This window comes from Papilio polytes, unplaced genomic scaffold (assembly GCF_000836215.1).
Source record: "Papilio polytes unplaced genomic scaffold, Ppol_1.0 DF821956.1, whole genome shotgun sequence".
Lineage (NCBI taxonomy): Eukaryota > Metazoa > Arthropoda > Insecta > Lepidoptera > Papilionidae > Papilio > Papilio polytes.
The window spans coordinates 2,827,463-2,849,289 of record NW_013527248.1 but is presented as its reverse complement, the minus strand read 5'-3'; the positions used below and the strand labels follow the sequence as shown (position 1 = coordinate 2,849,289).

The 21,827-nt window shown below is 34.6% G+C and overlaps 5 protein-coding genes across 8 annotated transcripts; 2 read left to right on the top strand and 3 right to left on the bottom strand.

The window, feature by feature from the left end:
* Window positions 1-247: 247 nt before the first annotated feature.
* Window positions 248-4,531, top strand: LOC106107704. 2 transcript variants are annotated; one of them, XM_013288689.1, is made up of 8 exons: window positions 248-554; window positions 988-1,083; window positions 1,470-1,594; window positions 1,900-2,136; window positions 3,309-3,425; window positions 3,804-3,869; window positions 3,954-4,014; window positions 4,437-4,531. In XM_013288689.1, the coding sequence occupies exons 1-8, from the start codon at window positions 386-388 to the stop codon at window positions 4,481-4,483; spliced, it is 918 nt and encodes a 305-aa protein (XP_013144143.1). In that variant the 5' UTR covers window positions 248-385; the 3' UTR covers window positions 4,484-4,531. The 2 variants fall into 2 exon arrangements, with proteins under 2 accessions (XP_013144143.1, XP_013144144.1); XM_013288690.1 differs by lacking the exons at window positions 3,309-3,425; window positions 3,804-3,869; window positions 3,954-4,014; window positions 4,437-4,531 and adding an exon at window positions 2,645-3,035.
* A 488-nt stretch (window positions 4,532-5,019) lies between these two features.
* On the bottom strand, window positions 5,020-8,347 carry LOC106107703 (malate dehydrogenase, mitochondrial-like). The gene is made up of 8 exons (XM_013288688.1): window positions 8,145-8,347; window positions 7,609-7,772; window positions 7,362-7,469; window positions 6,721-6,984; window positions 6,166-6,381; window positions 5,923-6,048; window positions 5,708-5,851; window positions 5,020-5,429 (listed from the first exon to the last, which is right to left on the bottom strand). Exons 1-8 carry the CDS (start codon window positions 8,308-8,310, stop codon window positions 5,220-5,222), a joined length of 1,398 nt encoding a protein of 465 aa, XP_013144142.1. The 5' UTR covers window positions 8,311-8,347; the 3' UTR covers window positions 5,020-5,219.
* Window positions 8,348-9,234: 887 nt separating this feature from the next.
* On the top strand, window positions 9,235-11,269 carry LOC106107531 (the record flags this gene model as incomplete). Its single annotated transcript, XM_013288407.1, has 5 exons — window positions 9,235-9,631; window positions 9,749-10,170; window positions 10,231-10,299; window positions 10,903-10,992; window positions 11,103-11,269. Coding segments are annotated over 5 exons (1,044 nt in total), but the record flags the coding sequence as incomplete, so codon positions are not given.
* Window positions 11,270-11,424: 155 nt separating this feature from the next.
* Window positions 11,425-19,713, bottom strand: LOC106107630 (interferon-inducible double-stranded RNA-dependent protein kinase activator A-like). Of its 3 annotated transcripts, none has more exons than XM_013288567.1 (8): window positions 19,491-19,711; window positions 18,818-19,012; window positions 18,446-18,599; window positions 17,908-18,025; window positions 17,354-17,484; window positions 16,777-16,937; window positions 15,532-15,663; window positions 11,425-13,754 (listed from the first exon to the last, which is right to left on the bottom strand). In XM_013288567.1, exons 1-8 carry the CDS (start codon window positions 19,491-19,493, stop codon window positions 13,506-13,508), a joined length of 1,143 nt encoding a protein of 380 aa, XP_013144021.1. In that variant the 5' UTR covers window positions 19,494-19,711; the 3' UTR covers window positions 11,425-13,505. The 3 variants fall into 3 exon arrangements, with proteins under 3 accessions (XP_013144021.1, XP_013144023.1, XP_013144024.1); XM_013288569.1 differs by lacking the exon at window positions 19,491-19,711 and adding an exon at window positions 19,284-19,390; XM_013288570.1 differs by lacking the exon at window positions 15,532-15,663 and having other exon boundaries at window positions 19,491-19,713.
* Window positions 19,714-20,582: 869 nt separating this feature from the next.
* Window positions 20,583-21,784, bottom strand: LOC106107584. Its single transcript, XM_013288468.1, has 2 exons — window positions 21,552-21,784; window positions 20,583-21,358 (listed from the first exon to the last, which is right to left on the bottom strand). The coding sequence occupies exons 1-2, from the start codon at window positions 21,629-21,631 to the stop codon at window positions 20,599-20,601; spliced, it is 840 nt and encodes a 279-aa protein (XP_013143922.1). The 5' UTR covers window positions 21,632-21,784; the 3' UTR covers window positions 20,583-20,598.
* Window positions 21,785-21,827: the final 43 nt, after the last annotated feature.

The window sequence follows — 21,827 nt, the reverse complement described above, 5'->3', positions numbered from 1 at the left end:
TCTTTGTTCTTTATTTAATTCACAAGTACGACATAAAGAAGTATTGATAAACCGTATTCTTATATTGTCCTACGGTTAAACGAATTTTGAATTCATATAAGGATTTTTTTAACTTATTTATTGTTAAAATATTACACGCTATAATTTTCACATTTTTTTTAGATACGAGACACCAAAAAATCCAAGAATTAACTAGATACTTATTAACAACATCTCATTTCGAAAATAGAAGAAGTTATGATAAAACAAAAAAGTTTACTGTCAAAATTATAAAGCGTGACGTTTTAACATTTGTAATTTTGTGAGTATTGTATCTTTATTTTTGACACTAAACGTGTGAAGAAAAAGGTTTCCTGTTGTTCTAGATGAATTAGTTTTTGCTGGTATGTCCGAGCAAGACAAAAAGAGCAACCCCCCACCGCTAGGGGGTCCCTCTGTCCTAGTGGTAGATCAGACACAAGGCAGTAGACAGAAACAATCGTTCCGAGCCACCGAGCTGCAGCAAGAAGCGTCGGAGTTACATCATAAGCGATCGCACGCTTTCGGAGTGCCGTGTAAGGCTTTTCATATTTTACAGTTAACCTGTCAATATCTCAATTCTGTCAATGTACATACGCTCTTCTCCTTTTTTTGTTATCGTTATATAAGCTAGAAACGAGTTTAAGCCATTGCTATTAAGGGCTTTTCATTAAAAAGCTATTATTTAGATGACTTATTTTTTGTGCATTTTCAAATAATTATTTTAAAGTGATAAGTGATTTTATAAGTCGAGTCGTACGTATCCCCAAAGATCAGATCGACTCCCTTTCACCCAATTCTGAATAATCCGATAATATCAAAGTTACGCCTATAACATTGTACTTAGAATATTCTTTAATGTTTATGAGCTTGTAAGTGGTAAGTAAAGTTTTGGCATCGTCAATGTAGCGACTATTGTCTCCTGTCTATTCAATATATAAACTTTTTTTGTATTTTTTTTTGTTTCAGCCGTAGGTGAAGAATTGAAAGATATATGTCAAGAGGCTAACGGTAGTACCGACCCGGATAACAAGGAACAAAAGGAACCAAAGGGACAAGACGTCGGTTAGAATATCTCATATTTATATGTATACTTTGGATCCAACCAACAGTGGCCCAGCGTGGTTGACTATTACCTAGTCACCCTAATTTAGGGTAGGCTCCGAGCCCCTCGGTGGGGACGTATCTCTATTCGTCATCATGATGATGATATCTTCGGATTAAAAAAATAACTGACGAATTAGTAGAATATCTAACCAAAGTATGGATAGTCGTTCAGGTTGAAGGCCTAAGTTATGTTGTATATTGGACAACCGTACGCACTTTATTTATATTTTATTGGCCTATATGTCGAATATTTTTCTACCTTGTTTGTTATTAAAAATGCAAACGTTTTGATAATTATGTCATGTAAATATCTATTGTGTTTAAAATGCTCTGTATTTGTGCAGTGTCGAACGAGATACAAAAACAGATGTTGACGAAAAAGTTGTCTTCAAGCCACAAGAAGCACGACCCGCCTGAGACCATACAGTACGAGACGATAACGTTAGCGCCCGTCAATGTGGAGAACAAGGTAGACTAGAACATTCACGTATGTATCTTGTAGACAGCAGTGAGTGAACCAATACTACAATATAGCATAATTGGAAAATGTAACATAGTGTCATTGCGTGCTTATTCCTCGTTTTTGTTCAAATGGTCTTTTGGAATGTTTTGATTGTCTATTTCAATGAATTTGGGTTTTTACTCGTAAACACCGATTTGATGTTTCTGAAGAAAGGTAATCCAAAATTTAAATATGATAAAATAGAAAACATTTAACCATGTTTCATAATTATGTATATGTACAATGCATTTGAAATGAATAATTGTTTTCAGATAGAATTTGATACGAAAACGACTGGAGCTGTTTCCGGGGCAGCGACTCCGCAGCCAATTCCATCAGCAACCGCAAAGGAGCCAGCACCACAGCCAACGGAGTTACAGCCCCAAGAGTCACAACCTCCGGACTCAAAGACGCAGGAGGCGGTTACTGTTGTGGTGAAAGAGGAATGCATAAAGGAGGATATACCAGAGCAGCCCAAAACCGATATAGAGAAAAAACAATCCGATTGGGTGAGTCATTTGTAATGTTGAATTAAATGCGAAAGCAATAATTAGAGGGGGCACAAACCTTTGACTAAACTATCGCACAGCTGTTGTGCGATTGTCGATTGATTCACAGCCCACTGTTTAGTTGCACTACTAAAAATAGGAATCAAAGAGACTAAAAAGTTGTGAGCTAGTTTAATCAAAGCTGTGTCAGTTTTGCATGTGTGCTGGAAAGCCCGGTTAGACGTGGAATTGATTATGTATGTTTTGTTAAGGCGTGCGGTTCTATTAAGCTTGTTCATACTAAATTCGACATCGATTATTAGTAATATTATTAGACGCATTTCATATTAGTTATAACAATTCAATGTCCACTCGGGATAAAAGTGTTTAGATCGTAAGCTAGTTTAGCGAGGCAGCCCGCCATTGTTTGTCTGTCCATATCTATATTCCAAATCGTAATTGATGATATGGAAGAATATTAGATGTTTAATATTGGCAGCCATTTGACATAATATTGTTTGCTTTATAGTCGTATATGGAGGAGGAGCAGGCGGGCGGGCTGCCGCGGGAGAAGCGCTCGAGCCGCGTCAGTCGTAGCATGCGCACCTTCTTCTGCTGCGGAGTGCCGTACGAGACGCCCTCGGAGGACGACGTCTCCGTTGAGAACTACGTGTCCGGCATATAGACCACTCTAGGAAATAAATCGTTTATAACGCACACTGTCCAATAATCGCCGCCGCGAATTACTCGTTGCTTATCAAGTTTTTTCCACGTTTCACGATCTTTATAAGATTTCAGTAAATTGTACTGGCTATGTATGAAAGATGTTACATTGGCGGTTGCCAGCGTACGGTAATGAAAAATAAGTTAAAGAACATTTTGCGTGTATTCTAGTTGTGTATATAAAATTACTAATACAATGCTCTTTTATTTTACCCGATTCCGATCAGATATTAGCGTAGAAAGTCGTTGGGGCTATCATAAATTTAAGAGAAGGTTTACCATGCTAGAACAATACCACAAAAGAAGTAGCGAAGGACGTATAGTCCATATCATTTTGCCTCATGTGTCTGCATCAAATACCGTATACATTAGGTTGCACCCTATAGACTTGATTTGGGGAAAACCTATTTCCGGCAGTGAGGTGATTGGATAAAAATAGGAATAGTTACGACATAATTACATTGTTGTAGAATGCATCAACGAGTAGCCGTTGTTATTACTCGTTAGACGAAAAGGCATCAGTTGGTCCGTGCAAGCCCGCCACGTGTCTCGAACGTCCCTCAGGCATCTGCATCAGTCTACCAAAGGTTATCTTACTAATATTATAAATGTGGAATTTTAGATGGATGGATGTTTATTAGAATTTGTAGCCTAAACGGGTGAACGGATCCGGAGGAATTTTGGCATAAATGTAGAGCATAGTCTGGAAAAACACGTAGGCTTGTTTTTGTTTTTTTAATTCTACTCGGACGGAGTTCCGGGCGAAAGCTAGTATTTTAATATAGAAATGGTTTTTTTTAATGTTTTGACATTAACTAAACACAGTTAGCCCAGTAACTAATATGGAGAAACTAAATTCCTTTAATATTTAATAGTGAAGATCTTGTGAAGAATTTGATTAATAAAGATCGATTATGTTAAATGACAGGACCTACCATGATTATATTGTGATAATTATGTTGCAGAGATCGTCATTGTCTTGCAACATACGAGACCAAGGACCAGTTTCAGGCATTAGCTTAGTCGTCAGGGTAAACTAATTTATTTAATGATTACAAACGAGATACAGGATGTATCATGTTTCAGATGATTTAATATATTTTCTTTATTTATAGAAACGTTGTTCAAGGCCATCGGTGAACATCGAAATGAGAGAAATACATAGTGATCCAAATGGTGATTATTAAAGCAGTTTTATGTTAAGATCTACATTTTTCCGTATTGAATACTTATTTATCTTTTAGGAGCTTTCTCCCGTAAGTCAATTCGCGTATAATTAAAAAAAATGTAGCCTATATGTTCTTCTAGGCTATCCTCTACATCTATGCTAAATTTCATGGCGATCCGTTCAGCAGTTTAGACTACAAACTCTAATTAACTTTCATGCATCTAAACTTTCGCATTTATAATGTTTGTGTGAAGTAAGAAACATCTCGTGTGTGCAAATCTTAAAACGATGCGTCGATTTTGGACAACTTCCAACACATTTGCAATTATTTGTTTTTTTAATATACTTTGGGAAAGAAGTTAGTAATAAAACTATTTAAATCAATTTTTAGTTGATCACTCTTTCACATTAATTGAACTTTTATGTTTAGGGGAACTGCAGGCGAGTTCTGACGAGTGCTTCAGTGAAGATGCTTAAAACTCAAAATTGTGTTGAAATTCTTAATTTTTTTGTATGAATTTTAAATATTTATAACAGTTTTTTATGATTTTTGAATTTCATAAAATCATCAAAAAATTTACATTTGATTTATGAGGATATTTCGATGATATAGTTATTATTAAATGAATAAAGAAAACATGTTTAATTTTTATACGTTTATTTTGATTGAATAATTTTTACATGTTAACACTTTTTATACTTTTGCATTTTACACTTTAAAAATTTTCGAAAATAGCTACGATCTACGATCACGATACCAAACATGTATACATAATTAGTTCGCACAACTCTAACCATTCTCTTAAATTATCTCAATTTTATTGAAAAGAATAAAAGTTTTCCATGATTTTAAAATATGTTTAATTTGTGTTTAAAATTCTGAACAATTCAAATATATGCAAAAGTATTTTAAAAGCGTTAAATGTCAAGAACTTTATCAAACTTTTCGGGACTCATATTTCAGTGGGATAACTATCGTAATTAGTATGCCTTTTATAAAGTTTGTCTATGACTCGAAAACATATTTTTCTTTGCTGTGGTCCGCTTCATTAATGAACATCCGTAGATTTAACCTAGAGCCATCGAAATCGGTTGAGGGGCCCTAACTAATACGTGATGCCGCCCAGGGCCGGACCAGCCCTATTCCCCTGGGTTAAACTTAAAAAGGCCCTGCTTTAACCGTTAATTTATAGTATATAACTTAGTTAAGTAGTTAAGTGGGTAAGCATCTTGGTGTCTTGGCTCGGTTCCGTATCTCCTGTGCGATGCGCACGCTCTTCGGCATTCGGCAATCGTTGCAAGCGGCGCTGTGATCCATCATACTCTGCCGGCCCTTTGTCGCGCGATCCGTGTAGAAGTCGAACTCGCGCGGTTTCCAGCTCAGCTCCGTGTTGCCGCAACGACACGTCATCTCTCGACATATCTGTCAACAAGAAGACTATACTGGACACTTAATCTTTGAGGGTGTTTAGCTGATTATTGATATTCATTACCGCTTATGAGAGTCTTAAAATACTTTCAGTTAGTTCCTCCCTACCTTATTTAACTCTACTGATTGTCGGAACAGTGTATGCTGCTCTTCCATACATCTCTTTCATCCGTCATATCTGAAATTACTTCCCTCTTAAGCTACTTCACATAATCCATCCATACTTTCTTCGGCCTTCGGAAAAGCGGTAGGGTTTATAGTATCTATCTCACCGAGGCTAGGTACTCGTCGCGACAGGAGTCGGGGCACTCGCATGTCCAGTTGGTGGGCGGGGCGCAGGGCAGGCACGGCGGCACGTAGCACTCGCTGGGCGACGGCGAGTTGTAGCATGTGCACTGCTGGCACATCGTGTACACCTGGCACACAACGTACATGAGTACACATTGCTGACGTATATCACAACTAAAAGATCCCCAAATATACCTACCAGCCAAATAGCTCGGGCGATTTCATTTTGCACGTAAGGAAGACATTTGCAAAGAAGACAATTTTCAAATTTAGTCAACTCTGGAATTCCCAAGTTTTTCTCTATTCCCGTCGAACCAAGGACAACCTAATATGGACATCCAAAATATATTTTTAAAGTTGAGTTTAAGCACAAGAACTAAGATAACTGTTTATAACAGAAGTTTGTCGTAAAGCTGTTAAACAGGTTTGTGTATCTACTTACTTCGCTGGCGAAGAATTGACAATTAGGTGCGCAAGTGCCGAGACAGTCGACGTACGCGCATTGCTCCACCTTACCACCCTGCAAGCCTTTCACGACGTTTAGTGTGTTGCGAGCCAACGCGAACGCGCCCGCCAAACTTGCCGTCGCGTGCCGGCTGCCCTTTGAGGCACACACCGCCTCAGTGCCACCCATTATACACGATGTCACGCACTCCACCTGAACAGCAACACAAATATTAACATGTCTTCTAGTATTTCAACTTTAGTTTGAAATGTCTGCAGTGTATTTGTTAACCCTAGAGTAAACACATTTAAGAAATAGATAGACGACATAGTGAACATTTTTTCACCGAAAACTTTGAAACGTGCTATTGTTTTAACGATGTATCAATATATAGCGTTAGTGGATCAAGTGAAAAACGACGAAAAACTATGCTTCTTTCAAATATTTTTTGTCTCTTTTTGCTCAAAAGGCAAGTATCGTAACAGTTAAGTTATTTGTGATTGCTTATTGTGGTATAAGGGTCAAAAAGGCGTTAAAAAAACACAAACATACATGTTCTTGCGTCAATGTGCCGGGATGTACTGCGGTGGAGAGCACTGGCACCATGGTGTTGGGAGTGGCGCCGCCAATGACGGGCACGCGTACGCTCTCTGGCGGCACGCGCAGGAAGTCCGCCAGCACGGTGTTGGCGCGGACGCAGTGGAGCTCAACACAGCCCAGCAATTTGCGAGGGTTATACACGTTCCGTAGTCTTTGTATCTCGCTGATTAAAGGCACCATACTTTCCACAGGCTCCGTACCGACTATGGTAAAGGTCTGTGAAACGGTTGATTACATTGAACCCTTTGAAAATACGTATTTGTATAGACATTTTATTGGCATATTATTCACTTGTATAAAAAGGATCATCTAATTCGGACAAAATTAGAGCGCGCACAGGTTTGACTAAACTATCGCAGAACTGTGGTCGCGCTTTGACTCCTATGAGCTTATATGCAGATGGGCATACTCATTTTTAGTTGTGCAACTAAAAAGTTGAATTGGCTACGAAACAATCGAAAATCGCACAATAGTTGTGCGATAATGTAAAGGTGTGCGCTCGCTCTTAATAAATCTTCTTTTTTTTTAGACAGCAGTTCATCTATTCTACGACTCAAGTATTTATGTGTATTTTAATGGACACAGTTTCTAACCTCGGGACAAGTGTTGCAAATCTGCAAAGCAATTTCGGTGATGATTGGCGCGCTTTTTTCAAAACTGTCTTCTTCATCACGAGCTACAATTACTACTACTTTGGCGTCCTGTAATAATTAGAACATGCTATTTATTGGCTTGCGGCCTACCGATGTTCATAATTTAAATATTAAACTAAAAGTAATTAAATAAAAAATGCAAGATTATTTTCTATACGGTATAGCTAATCGATGTCTGGCATTTTACCTTTAGGGCATCGCATAGCATATGACGTCCAGAAAACGATGAGATCTTGCATTTGGTGTCAACATGACTTAACTCCATACCATACCCGCATGTGGGGCTGATGTCGTATAAAGCTATTTCATCTAGTAACGGACTTTGTTTCAATAGCAACGCTAACGGCTGACCTGAAATCAAATGAATGTTATGATGTTTCAATAAATTGACGACATTTTACTATTATAAAATTAATAAATCCATTCACAGTGGTAGGTCAACTTAAGGTAAATCTTGTGAGTTGTTCTTGTTATCTTAAATTAATGCATCCTACAGTAATCGTAACTATTTCCAGGATAAAAAGTAGCCTATGTGTTCTTCCAGACTTAACACAAACGTTTAGGCTACAAATCTAACAAACATCCATCTAAACTGCCGTACTTATAACACTAGTATGGAGTATGATTTGTTACAAGAAAATGTGTGTTATGTTGATTTGCAATTAAAACATAATAATAATCTTTGGCAAAGAATGTAATTACTAAATAATTTATCCTCCTTACCCGTGTTGCCGGCTGCTCCACAAATAGTTACCTTCATGCCGGCAGGACATGTACTGTAGTTACGATACGCTTTACTGCTAGCGATTTGTTTCGAAAAATGTACAATGTTTGTCTTTCGTCGGACATCATTTTGTAAAAAGTTAAATAAAGTTCTCAAACGATACATTTTTTTTTGAATTTTTTAATACTAATTTAATTTAGCTGTTCATTATTTTTATGATGTTTACAGTTTATGACAACTTATTTAATCGAAAAAGAAAGTTGATGATGTCACAGAAACCTTCTTGAATTAATCAAGAAGTTTGCTTATGAGTCAACGGTGCATTTCGCCTACCTTACTAATAATTATAAATGCTAAGTTTAGATGGATGGATGGATGTTTGTAATATGTATATCTACAAACACTAAATGGATCTCTACAAGAACACATTTAGTTTTTATTTAAATCTCGCAGACGGAGTCGCGACAGACAGCTAGTCTATACTTCTATACTAATGTTATGAAGTGGAAAGATTTGTCTTTTTGTATGTATTGAAATAACTCAAAAACTACTGGGTCGATCTCTAAAATTCTTGCATCATTAAAAACCTACCTAAACCTAAATTGATGGAGCTTGCCTTAGCAATATTATTTACTAGCTTCCGCCTACCACTCCGTCCGCGTGAAAATAAAAAAAACAAAAGTGAGTAGCCTATATGTTCTTCCAGACTATCCTCTACATCTATACCAAACATCATCGAAATCCGTTTAGGCTACAAAATCTAACAAACATCCATCTATCTAAACTTTTGCATTTATAATATTAGTCTGAAGTATGACTTACAAACACTTTGTATTAAATAAGTTTTTTTTTTAAAGCATTTAACCTTTTTTAGTTACTCAGTAATATGTGAATTATAAATGGAAATCTAAATTTACTTTGCCGATAACATACCATTAGCAAAATTACAATGCGGTAAAAGTCACCATGGAAAAACTAATGTTTTTTTCTATTTCATCCACAACTTTCCACCATCATGTCAGTACAGATGTATTTAAAATGTTGAATCATTTGAAGAATTTTTTAAAACCAAAATTAAATGACAATTTATCTCTTAATGATATTTTTAAACCAATTTATTCCGTAATAACTATCTTAGGACTCTTTCCGTATAGTGTGAAATATCAAGTAAATAAACATAAATATACCATTTTACGTAAATCTATATACTTTAATAGTATTTATGGTGTTAGTGTGGTTTTAACAATATTTGTGTTTTTAGTTTTACACATTAGAGAAGTATTTTTCACTTCTGATTCTAGTCCTATTACAGACGTTTTATTGACTAAAATAAATTACGTTATAGAATTGACAATATTGATGATTTTTATTATAGTTACATACGTGAATGCATTTATAAATCGTCACAAGTATATTAAAATGTTAAATACAATAATGTCGACTTACCACGATTTATTGAAACATAAAAATGTTACTGATCTTAAACGTATATATCGTAAAGTTAATTTACTAGTTAAAAATCTATTTTTAATGTTTTCTATGCAATGTTGTATTAATTTTTTGCAAGGAGATCGATTATGGAGGATGATATTGATGTTTATAGCTTATAACTCGGTACAGACTATACAATTTGTAATGATTCTTTTTTATTATGTTACAATAATGTTGCTGGTCATTTTGTTGTCAAGTCTTGAGAAACAAATCACAGAATTACACAAAACAAATGAAGATAAATGTTTCGTTCAAATGAAAACGCAAACATTTACAGTTAGGCAAATAGAACTGTTGTATACGAAAGCTTATGAGGCCAAAACAGATATTAATATAATTTTTCAATATCCTTTATTAGTATGTATTTTTGAATGTTTTTATGGAATTGTAAATGAAGCATTAATTTTATATCAAAGCCTTTTCGTCGAAAAATGCATTACTGTTTATGAAATATTTACTTTTTCTTTTTGGATTATTTTTCATTTACTAAAGATATTCCTTTTGGCATCATCAGGACATGCTTTGAAGATAAAGGTAAGAGTATGATTTAATACCATAAAAATATTTGGTAGAACTAAAAAAAATTTTTTCCAGGTTCGCAAAATTGGACTAGCTTTGCTGGACATTCCGACAGAGGGACATGATGTGCGTTGGCATATGGAGGTATTTATAAACTAGCTTTCGCGTTGAAATAAAAAACAAAAGTAAGTAGCCTATGTGTTTTTCCAGACTATTCTTTTACATCTATGATAAACTAGCTGTTTACGACTTCGTCCGCGTGGTATTAGAAAACATACGAACTACATAAACAAAAAACTACGTATCCCTCGAGAACCAGACATTTCTCGGGGATGAATCTTATCCCATGTGTCATACAGACTTTGTTTTATATCTGTGCCATATTTCAATAAGATATGTTGAACCATTGTAGAATAATCGAGCAAACATTAAAAAACAAAATTAATCCCACGGGAAACGTAACTATTCCCGGGATAAAATGTAGCCTATGTGTTCTTCCAGACTATGCTCTAAACCTGTGCCAAATTTCATGGAGATCTTCAGTCGTTTAGGCTACAAACGCTAACAAGCAATCATCCATCCATCGTAACTTTCGCATTTATAATTTTCCTCGAGATCGGTTCAGTAGTTTAGGCTACAAACTCGTAACAACTATCCATCTAAACGTCATTTATAATATTAGTAAGGTTAACCTTTAACTTATACCCCTGATAATATCAAAGTTTAGTATTTTATTTTTTCTTACAGATACAACATTTTTTGAGAGTGATTTCTTACAAAAACATTGTAATTGTGTTGTTTGATTCAATTTCATTGGATGCATCACTAATGTATAATGTAAGTATACACCTACATACAATTTTCTCTCTGGATTTTTCCTCGTGAAAATTGTCTATTATTCCAAGTCGAGTACTTCAGTTGCATAAAGCATAATTTTTCCTTTTCAGACGCTTTGTTCGGCATCATTATTTCTTATAATATTAGTGCAAATTGATAGAACTATTATTAAATAAAAGAAGTTTGAAGCAAAAACTTCATCCAACAACAAGAGAATCCCCAGACTTGAAGACTATTACTTGGATGATCAATTCAACATATGATTACATTCTACTATTGTAGGTTTATTTGATTTACTACGGAAAAAATGTTAAAAGAAAATAAAATCTTAATAAAAAACTTGCAGAAATTCTTTCACGAAGAGAAATTCTGTTTTTGCTTGTTATTTAAATAAATTAAACTGATGGAGATAGTATAAAATAAAAAACACTATTCAAGCAAACATCAAACTTTATTATAGGAGCTAAAACAATATATGCGAGCAAAATGTCGTTCATTATTTCATTAAATTTTAATTATCAATAAACTAGCAAGAGCGATATTTGAAAAAACCGTCGACTACGACGAACAATATTAATTAAGTAAAAACCAAGACTGACTAAACACAAACATAAAACGTGAACTCCGATGTGTCGTGTGTCGGACGTTATAATTTCATTTAGTTGGTCTTGGTCGAACGGAACTCCATTCCAATACTCCCGTATCTTTTCTAATTTGAACAGTGCGTAAACGACGCGAGCGACGCGGATGACGCGAGCGACGCGTACGACGCAAGCGACGCGGATGACGCGAGCGACGCGTACGACGCAAGCGACGCGGATGACGCGTGAGACGCTTATGACGCGGCGTCGGATGACGTCACACCATTCAATTTAAAAGAAACCGTGTTAGTGCACCAGCACCGGATACAAAATGTTACAACCTCTATACTTTGCATTAAAATAATGCCCATTTTCACAGGCAAGGGATCCTAACATCGCAAACTTGTACCAGTTACGTACTCCACTCAATGTTGTCGACTTCCCTGCAAAGTTTTCTATCGTGTACAAAAGAAAACCCACGTTGACTACAAATGAAATTAGTCCGTTGGCCGGCGGCCATCTTGTTCCCGTTTAATGCTCAGCATGATATACATCTCTGCGCACCTCGCTGCAACAACTAAAACAATATTTATGCTATTCCACCATTATAAATATACATTAAAAGCTAAGATTTAGAATTTGGATAAGTAGATAATTATTTTTACTTTTATTATGAATGCAAAAACATGCTAAATAATGCTGAATATTAAACTGGAAATAATCCACACATTTTTTTTTGTGATTTTTTCTTTACATACATTTTATATATTTTTTTTACATTTTCTTAAAATAATTTATTGAGTAATTTCCACGCTGGGAAAATTACACTAATTCTATGCAAAGTATAGCTTGTATTTAATTACATGACCACTCCATACTTTGTTTCGAAGTTTACGGGCTATGCTATGTACTCGCACATTGGCAGCGACGCAAATAAAATCATTACTCTAAATAAAACCACACAATAGAATATAATATACGATTCTCATGAGCCATTTTAAATAAAAATTTCATTTTTTTCTGTTCGATATTCTATTGGATTGGATATATACATACAAACATGTTTCCAACAAAACATCAAAGACTTCGACTTGTTTGTTTTTTACTAAACAATGTCCCTCAAATATCATTAAAAACTATGAATGTAGAAACGTGCCTGCCAGTTACCAAAAATACATGCAATTATAAGTGATACAATTAATTATACACGTGATATGACAAGAATACATTTTTAAATAATAGTTATACATTTGAGAATACATGCAAGCACTAATTACACATATGATATGCCAAGAATACATTGAAAATGTCAGTTATCCAACTGAAAATACATGCAAATGTTATTTATACATATGATATGCCAAGAATACATTTGTAAATGGCTGTCATACGACTGAAAATACATGCAAAAATTAATTATACGTATGATATACCAAGTATACATTTAAAAATGGCAGTATACATAAATACACTGCCAATATGCCAGTTATACAGCATAGCCCGAAGCGAATCCCGATCGTATGGGGGTATTGAAGGTACAGTCTCAGTCCCGGCGACATCGCGCGATAAACATCGCAGTGGCTTTCCGTGCTCTCTACTAAAAACACTCCAAACTAATAAGGCAAACATTTTTATACGTAGATAGGCCAAAATAAATTAAATTATACAACTATAGACATGTATAGTCCTGCTGTAAGTGCAAATTGAATATACTGGCATTATATGTAAGATTAAAATTCTTATTTGCCAATAAACGAGTCTACATTTATATTGAAATAGACGTGAAATCTTAAAATACAAGCAAACAGGCCTATCTATATATTTAAATATTTAACTTGGAGCGAATTACAATCGAGCGATTTACAAATTCACTCGGAGAAACACCAGTTGCCACTAATAAATGATAAACGGATGTCGCACGTTCGAGAATTCTCACTTCTTCGTCATAATCTTGAGATACTCCAAAGCGTTCTGAGCAGCCGAGGACTGAGCATCCTTGCTGGTCAGCCCCGAGCCATAGCAGACAGCCACGGGCAGAGTAGACAACTGCACAAGGCATTGAGAACGCCCTGTCATAGATTTCTCCTCAATATCAACGTAAGTCACTTCAAACGCTTGCTCCGATGCTATCTCTTGCAGAAATTGGACGAAGTTGAAATCCTTGTTGTTCAATGGAGTCACCTGTAAACAGAACACATGTTTAAAGACCAGTTAAATAGATTTGATAAACGCCAGCATGCACAACATTCAGTCTCTTACTGCCACAGTCTTTTAATGATTATTTTTTTAATAAATTTTTATTAATTTTACTAATATTATAAATGCGAAAGTTTATATGGATGGATGTTTGTTAGAGTTTGTAGCCTAGACGGCTGAACGAATTTGGCATAGATGTAGAGGATAGTCTGGAAGAACACTTAGGCTACTTACTTTTCTTTTTAATTCCACGCGGACGGAATCGCGGGCGACAGCTAGTTTACTAATATTTCTTGTACCATTCCAATTAAACTCAGTTTTTACTAAGAATGGTTTAAATAATGAAATGGCCATGAACTGATAGGTACGGTTCAGACAGACCTGAGTGTGAAGTAGAGCAGAGCGTGTTATCGCAATTAAAATTGAGTCTTATACAATTGAAATAGAGTTTAATTTTACTTTGCTCATCGTGTTCATCAGGAGCAATCAGCAACATAAAAAAGAAAATCATACTTAGCTTTAATCACATGAAGCACAATTTTATTTGTGATAAACCCTTAAGCTATATGCTCCAAACAATTTACATGGAGGTTAAGTTTTCTCATAAGTTACATACATAAGTGTGTTCATTACTGATCATTAAATGTGAATGTGGCAGTTTCATTATCATGCAGGTTAAGGGCAGAGGTTACCATGCATGTCAGATTTAATAGGCATATCAGATAAGTTATCTTAGCAATAGACACAACTAGAAATAAAATTCAAAGGTTATATGTATTAATAAAAATAAAATCGCAATATTTTCTTTAAATATCCTGAATGAGTAATCATATATATAGACAATATAAGGAGTAAATAAATAAAACATGATAATAATCATGATTTGTTTTGTGTAATCCATACAAATATTATAAAGAAGATTTGTATTTTTGTATGTATTGAAATAACTCAAAAACTACTGGGCTAAGTTCAAAAATTTTTTCACCGTTAAAAAGCTACGTTTTCAGTGAGTAACATAGGCTCCATTATGTAACATTTTTTAATTTCACGCGCTGAAGTTGCGAGCCGACGACTGAACTGACTGAAGATGTAAATATGTGACAATTATAAATACATATATATATTATGATCCACATAAGGTAAAAATAAAACTTGTTTATCCATACAGGTAACATTGAACAGCAAAAAATAACTAAATACTCTTCATGCCAACATTTAAAACACATTCAAGAACAAATTTAAGAATCATTTCATTACCCGACTGACAGAACATTTTTATCTTGTTTATTTATTTTATTCTTAAAGTGTTTTCTCAAAACAATTTATGCTACATTTTTCTTTGAGGAATAATAAACACCTGATAATCTCATTTATCATCTATGAATATATTTTGGAACATTTCAGTGTTTAAATTGACTTGCACATGTATACTAATATAAAGATGAAAGATTTGTAGTTATGGATTTTTGTATGTATTCGATTTACGTAAAAACTACTGGGCCGATTTTAAAAATTCTTGCACCATTAGAAAGGTAATTTATCTGAGAGTAAAATAGGCTATATGGCCAACATTTTTTAAGTCCAGGCCGGCGAAGTTTTATAAGAATTAAATTGTTTAGATAAGTTTGTTATAACTTGTGATTTCCCTTGAATTCGACTATATATGTGTAACTGTGTATATGACTGACTTTATTTATTTATATTGTAATGTTGGTACTGCAGTCAGTCGGGTTTATTGACAGATTGATGAGTGTTATCATACCTGCAACTTGGCCAGGTTGGGGCCGATAGATTGCTTTAGATGTTTGTGGAACTGCGACACCTTGTGGCTGTGACTTGTAGTCAGTGTGGAGATTTTACTATCTTTCAAATCGGCATAGCGCGACGCGACACCCTAGAACATAACAATTATTACATTTTTATATATTCATCTAATCCGTCTGAAAGATAGTAAAATACCTGGCCAAGTTCGACCAAACATTTTGATACCTACAGAATTGTATTATGGGATTGCTGTCTGTTTCAATGGGAGATTCACTCTACTTTGAGGAATTAGAAATCAGGGGTATCGCCAAGGGGTAGGCGTTGGTATAGTTCTCCTTAGAGAAACAAAATTTAAAAAAAAACTATATCCAATAGTATACCAAGTATATAAAGTATATCCATATTAATACATGGCCTAAATTATTTGCAGGTGACACCCATGGACATGTGTTAATACAAAAATAAAGTAAGCGCTTGGAAACTTTTCTATAGAATATTTACATTTGCTATGTGATTTACAAATAAAAAACGAGTTCACAATAATTTATGTGAATGTTTGCAATGAGGATTTTTTTGAAACCACTAACTAGTAATAGAATGTAAGTTGCATACAAAATAGATGATTTTATTAAATTCCTAACTAATCTATATTGCAATATAAAATTTTCAATATTTTTACTCAGACCTACTACTACATGTAATAGTCTTTTTGTACAAAAAAAAAATAATATTAAATTGTTAAAACTTAAGATATTTGTGCAAATTAGTGGACAACATTTGTTAAAGTAATTATTGAAGGGAAAAATGAATTAGTAATTAGTCTTTTATGCAACACAAAAAGGCAAACAGGAGAACAGATTTTCACATTTAAGGCAAACACAATATATATAGAAAACATAGTATGAACCTTTAGTTAACCCAATTTTAATTAAAATCTATTCATGAAATGATTTAATTCCATTTAAAGACTTAACACTTTCAGTGCCACCAGTGTGCCATTCATGTTGAGTTCACTCCATATAAAAAAAATGTAGTGGCATGAAGGTTTAAATATGAACAATTGATATAGTAAATTACATTTCACAAGTATAAATGCCGAAGTTCAGATACATGGAATGATGTTAGAAAGTATCACCAGAACAGCTAAATGAATCTCAATGAAATTTGCCACAGATGCAGAGCATAGTCTGTTCAAAAAACATCCGCTTGGACAGAACCACAAGAAATAGCTAGTTAATATTACCTCTTCCTCATTCTGGAAGGATTCCGGAGGGTTATCCTTCAGCGCCTGCCACATCTTGTATGCAGCCTGACGCTTGGCCAACTTCTTAGACTTGCCCGTTCCCACTTCACGACGCTTTAGTAGCGTACACACGATAGTGAACTGACGCTCATGAGGCAAACCTGAAATAGAATAATAGTTTTACACAAAGCAAATAAATCTTGTTAAGATTATTTCAATTAGATGGTTTTGTTCTCAAACCAAACTTTCCTATTACAACTTTTCATCAGTAGCATTTGAAGTGTTAAATTAATCTGTACTTTATAAAGCGGAAAGATTTATATTTTGGTATGTTTTGAAATAACTCAAATTCTACTGGGCTGATTTTAAAAATTCTTTCACGGTTAGAAAAGTAGGCTATACTTTATAATTTATAATGACACAAGCCAAAAGCTAGTAAAAAATAAATAAACAGCACAAACTTTTTACTTTGCTGATATGTAACATTAATTTATCCATTTTTGTAGCTACAATCCCCGAAAAATATACAAAAAAAGTCACAAACATCAGACCACATTTAGTATTTTTAAAAACTTACGTCTATTAACGTTATCATCATTTTCCGCATGATATGAAGGCGGTGGCCAGAAACGAGACATGCACAGCTCCTGCAGCCAGCCCACCGGATTGCCCATCAGCTTGTCCTCAAACAACGACACCACTGCACCACTTAAACAAAAACATTTACTCTCAATTATAATATACAAAAATATATAATAAAAACACAGTTTTCACCCCAATATATTCTCTCCGTTCTGACAATTTTAACTATAGCCAAAAAGAGATAAGTGTACACTGCAACTGACAGCTAAAATTTCATCTATACACGCATTTTAACTAAAAAGTACAAGTCTTAACTTATTAGTTATAATTTAAAAATTAAAAACAAAACTTGAAAAACAATATGGAACCTACAATAAGTTGAATGTAATTGGACTTCATGTGATGTAAAAAATAGCTCATTATTCGTCATTTGTCATCATTCATATTAAAATTCCAAAGGCATTTCTCTTGTAGATTTTCAAATAAGACCATAGGTTGTTCAAATTGGTAAGTATGACTGTACACTTCTAGATTAAATATCAAGCTTACGGTTCAGGGACATTTCCATTAGTTGGTGGATCAGGTGGAGCTGCACCGGTGAGACGGTCCAGCAAAGCCTTGGCAGCTGAGTGCTTAGCTTCTTTCTTAGACCTCCCTGTCCCCATAGCTATAAATATATATAGTTTTAAAGTTCTACTTTTTTACACAAGGCTGCCAATAACTGGGAAATGGTTTAACTGTGCTCACCATAGTGAGAGCATTCCCGTATCCTAATTTTTTTTTAAATAAAGAAAAGTATATAAAACTAAGAATGGGTGCACACATTTGACTATACTGTCGCAAAACTGTTGTGTGATTGTCAATTAATTTGTAGCCTATACAACTGTTTAGTTGCACATCTCAAAATTTAATAGTAGTGTGCACTCCTCTATATAAGCTTATAGGAATCAAAGTGAAACCTAACAGTTGTGTGATAGTTTAGTTGTGTGCATGCACTCTTATTTAAGTTGTCATTTACAAAAACTTTTAAATATGCTACATTAATCCTTATAAGAATTTAAAGTAACTGTAGTATGGTTTTCCTTACCGACTAAATCAGCAACAGTGACTCTGTAGCGGAATGTAGGTTCATGAATCATTCCCTCTATTTGTACCAGCTCATACTTTGGCACTGTTCCACGGCGGGCTAATAATTCTTGTAAGACCGAAACTGGGGTTTTCATAGGAAGAGCTTCCATTTCCTACCAAAACATATGTAACACTAAGATAGATAAAGTTACTTATAGTTAAAAGTATCAATAGATTGTTTTGGTTTCAAATAGGATTCTTATAAGTTCACACAATGCTTTGGTAAAAGTTCCATTAGATATTGTTTTGTTTTGAAAGTGTATTTCAGCATTATCAATATCAGATAGACTTTTCTTTTAGCGTTATTAATTTAATAACTTATTCAACAAACCCTTTTAGCAGCTTCATCGAGAGGCAGACGTTCTAAGCTGCTGGGTTGCTTGGGCCGATTCTGAAATCTGCGACGTGGTCCGTGAGGCACGTGCTCACCGTCCGGGCCGGCGCCGTGCATCGGCATCCCGTGCACCACGCCCGGCACTCCCGGGTGCATGCCCCCTGGCTGAGGGTGCACCACTCCGCCGTCCATCTATTGCACAAAATAGCATTCAATCGCATCGTATACGCAGTCCAACACTATTGTAACCTAACAGTTAAAATTTTTAGTGTATTAACGATAATTTGCACTCTTATTTCTTAATCGTTAAATTAATAATACAGTTATGGTAATTTAAAAGAATAATTTTTTTAATGTTAAGTTTTAGTGTTATTAATGTAATTATGTCAATTCAATTAAAGGCAATACATTTTTAAAAGCTGGGATAAAGGTGTTCTGAGTATTATCAACCCAAAGAACTTACTGTTAAGATTTATTTGCTTTACAAAAAGTGTTTTAAGGAGAAAATAATTTCACGAAGGTGTAACATGTGATCGGGTAAATGACATGGCGCCGCACCGGCCATTACCCGCAAAATGGCTACATGCCGGCAAAACTTGCCAAAGATTTATGTTATTTATTGAAAAAAAAACATATTTTTTCATGATTTAAAAGAAATTTAAGTACCTACCATTTTATAATATCTATCCAAGATTGCAATTTAATTAAACTTTGGTTAATTAGCTTTTATACTGCTATCGCACTTAGTTATTTTAGATCACATACACTTTTGCAAGTAAAAACAATCTTTACAATATTAGAGAAAATAACGCGATTATTAGCCGTACAACTTAATAGATACCGAGAAAAAATCTTAATTAAATTTTATGCACAGCAAATGATTTTATGAACAAAATCATATAGAACATAGAGTATGTAATAGTAATGGACCTAGACATAGACAAATGCATAGTCATCCGACACTGATCGATTTAACAATTCCTTAGTAGGTAGGTTGTATCCCTTGACATTTTGTGCCTTTATGGTTTTTCATTTTGGCGCTAGCTGTATTAATTGATATCAGTGCTGGAAACCCAAACTAATAAAAGATATTGAATTAACTTAGAAGTAACTTCAACGGACTCCTGACACGTTGTAGAAAGTAGTCGATCGGTTAGGAAATAAAACACCGTAAGTGGTTATGGATTTGGCCATACGCTTCGCCGGAATCCCAGTCACATTTCCAGGGAGGCCCTCGAGTGGATCCAACTGGGAACAAGAAAGTGTGGCCGTCTTAAACAAACTTGGCGGCATTCAGTAGTGGCCGATGTGAAGCAATTGGGCTGTCATGGCCCGAGACAAAACGCAGAGCCCAGGACCCAGCAAATTGGCGGCACACTGTAGACTCCCTCTGCCGCACTTCGAGTGATTGTCCTGTGTGACAATAAGAACTTCAACGGACGTTTTTATGTTGGAACAAAGCGAATGCTGTCATTTAGTAACAACGACCTATTCAGCGTTTATCATCATTGATCAAAAGTTACCTGAGTGGTGACAGAAACTTATTGCTTTGCCATAATGTCTGGCGTGCATTGCCTTGCCTTGCACGAGAAATTTTGTAGATGGAGGTTAAATGGAGGCAAGTCCGTAAGTAAAGAAGGAGAGGATCTCTTTTATAAACCACCAAAAATGCAATAGTTATTATAAATATCTAGACTAATCATTTCATGAAAAAAAAATTAGATACTTGAAAAGTAATTTAATTTGTTTAACAAACATTACAAGCAGGGGAAATCAATTTACTTTCGAACTTTAAAAATGTTTTTCCGTGAAAATTTAAATTGATTTAGTTTCAATTTTCTCGAAGGTGTAACATGCAGGTAGCGATCAGGGACTGAAGGGATATTTCGGTCTGTAGTAATAGATTTGCAAATATTGGACCGTGTTTCATCATCCTTCGACAGTGTCCATGTTTCTATTTCTGCACTGCTAATGTCCTTTTCAAATGCATCTTCCATATTAACTGTACAGTCATTTTCAAGGTTAAAGTCATTCAAATCTTCATCAAAAACTGAATTATCGAGTCTAGGTTCATCGCGAAATTGCAACGGTGGTAATATAATGTCTTCTTGCGCTAGACTTTCTAGGAGTGATTTTGGATTCAACATAGATTGACTTATATCTAAATCATCACTGAATAATTCTGTTTGCTCGAAAGTAGGACTTTCACTGTTAGACGATTGTAGTTCAGGAGATTCGGAATCATCAGAATTTTGTCCTGTAATTTCAATATCGGGTTCAACTAAAGACTGATTTATTACAGGATCGTGTTTATTTGTGTCTGTGTTATCTTTAATACTTTCAAGTATTTTTTTCATTAATTTCGAATGGTCTAATTCTGGAGGTGGTTGAGTATTTTGATGTTTAGGCTCGTCGAGTTTATCTAGATCTCTTATTCTAAAGGGTCTGTTAATTTTAGGATTTTTATTGATTGTCGTATTTTTGATGCAGGTAAAATTGGGCGTAAAACGATCTCTTGTATCTGATTCACAAAATTTGCTGGAATATAATTCGTTAAAAATTAGCGCAATTTAAGTTTAATGCAGAGCCTAAAATTTTAAGTTAAACATTTTAGGATAAGGAAACGTGAATAAATAAATAATTTAAAAAATAAAATTTATTTTTCCTTTTGCTATTTACGAATTTTAATATAAAATGAAAACCTTTTCATACGTTAATACTCAAAAATTACCTGGAGGCTATCTTTTTGTACTTGTTGATAATGTCTTTTACTGTGTTTAATGTTTCAGGAACGGAATTATTTTGTTCCATATGTGTTTCTTCATATGTTTCGTTCAATTTTTGTGCCGATTGAGAGTTTTCTTTCAATTCTGGTTGTACCGTGTTTTTTTCTTGATTATTATAAATGTTAATTGTTTGTTCTTTTTGTGGTATCAATTCAACTATATCGTTTTTGCAAGTAGTTTCTTCCATCTTTTCGTTTTTTATTTTGTTTTGGTCATCATTT

Excerpts from the sequence above, each read along its gene's own strand:
- LOC106107630 (XM_013288567.1), bottom strand. Across the intron at positions 17,485-17,907 it reads AATGGAAATGTCCCTGAACC|TGGTGCAGTGGTGTCGTTGT; the intron begins GTAAGCTTGATA and ends TTTTTGTTTAAG. Across the intron at positions 13,755-15,531 it reads CCAACCTGGCCAAGTTGCAG|GTGACTCCATTGAACAACAA; the intron begins GTATGATAACAC and ends TTCTGTTTACAG.
- LOC106107703 (XM_013288688.1), bottom strand. The coding sequence starts at position 8,310 with ATGTATCGTTTGAGAACTTTATTTAACTTTTTACAAAATGATGTCCGA. Across the intron at positions 6,382-6,720 it reads GCACATTGACGCAAGAACAT|GTGGAGTGCGTGACATCGTG; the intron begins GTATGTTTGTGT and ends GTTGCTGTTCAG. Across the intron at positions 5,430-5,707 it reads GCGACGAGTACCTAGCCTCG|ATATGTCGAGAGATGACGTG; the intron begins GTGAGATAGATA and ends TCTTGTTGACAG.
- LOC106107584 (XM_013288468.1), bottom strand. The coding sequence starts at position 21,631 with ATGGAACAAAATAATTCCGTTCCTGAAACATTAAACACAGTAAAAGAC. Across the intron at positions 21,359-21,551 it reads TACAAAAAGATAGCCTCCAG|CAAATTTTGTGAATCAGATA; the intron begins GTAATTTTTGAG and ends ATTATATTCCAG.
- LOC106107704 (XM_013288689.1), top strand. The coding sequence starts at position 386 with ATGTCCGAGCAAGACAAAAAGAGCAACCCCCCACCGCTAGGGGGTCCC. Across the intron at positions 555-987 it reads GCACGCTTTCGGAGTGCCGT|CCGTAGGTGAAGAATTGAAA; the intron begins GTAAGGCTTTTC and ends TTTTTGTTTCAG. Across the intron at positions 1,595-1,899 it reads CCGTCAATGTGGAGAACAAG|ATAGAATTTGATACGAAAAC; the intron begins GTAGACTAGAAC and ends AATTGTTTTCAG.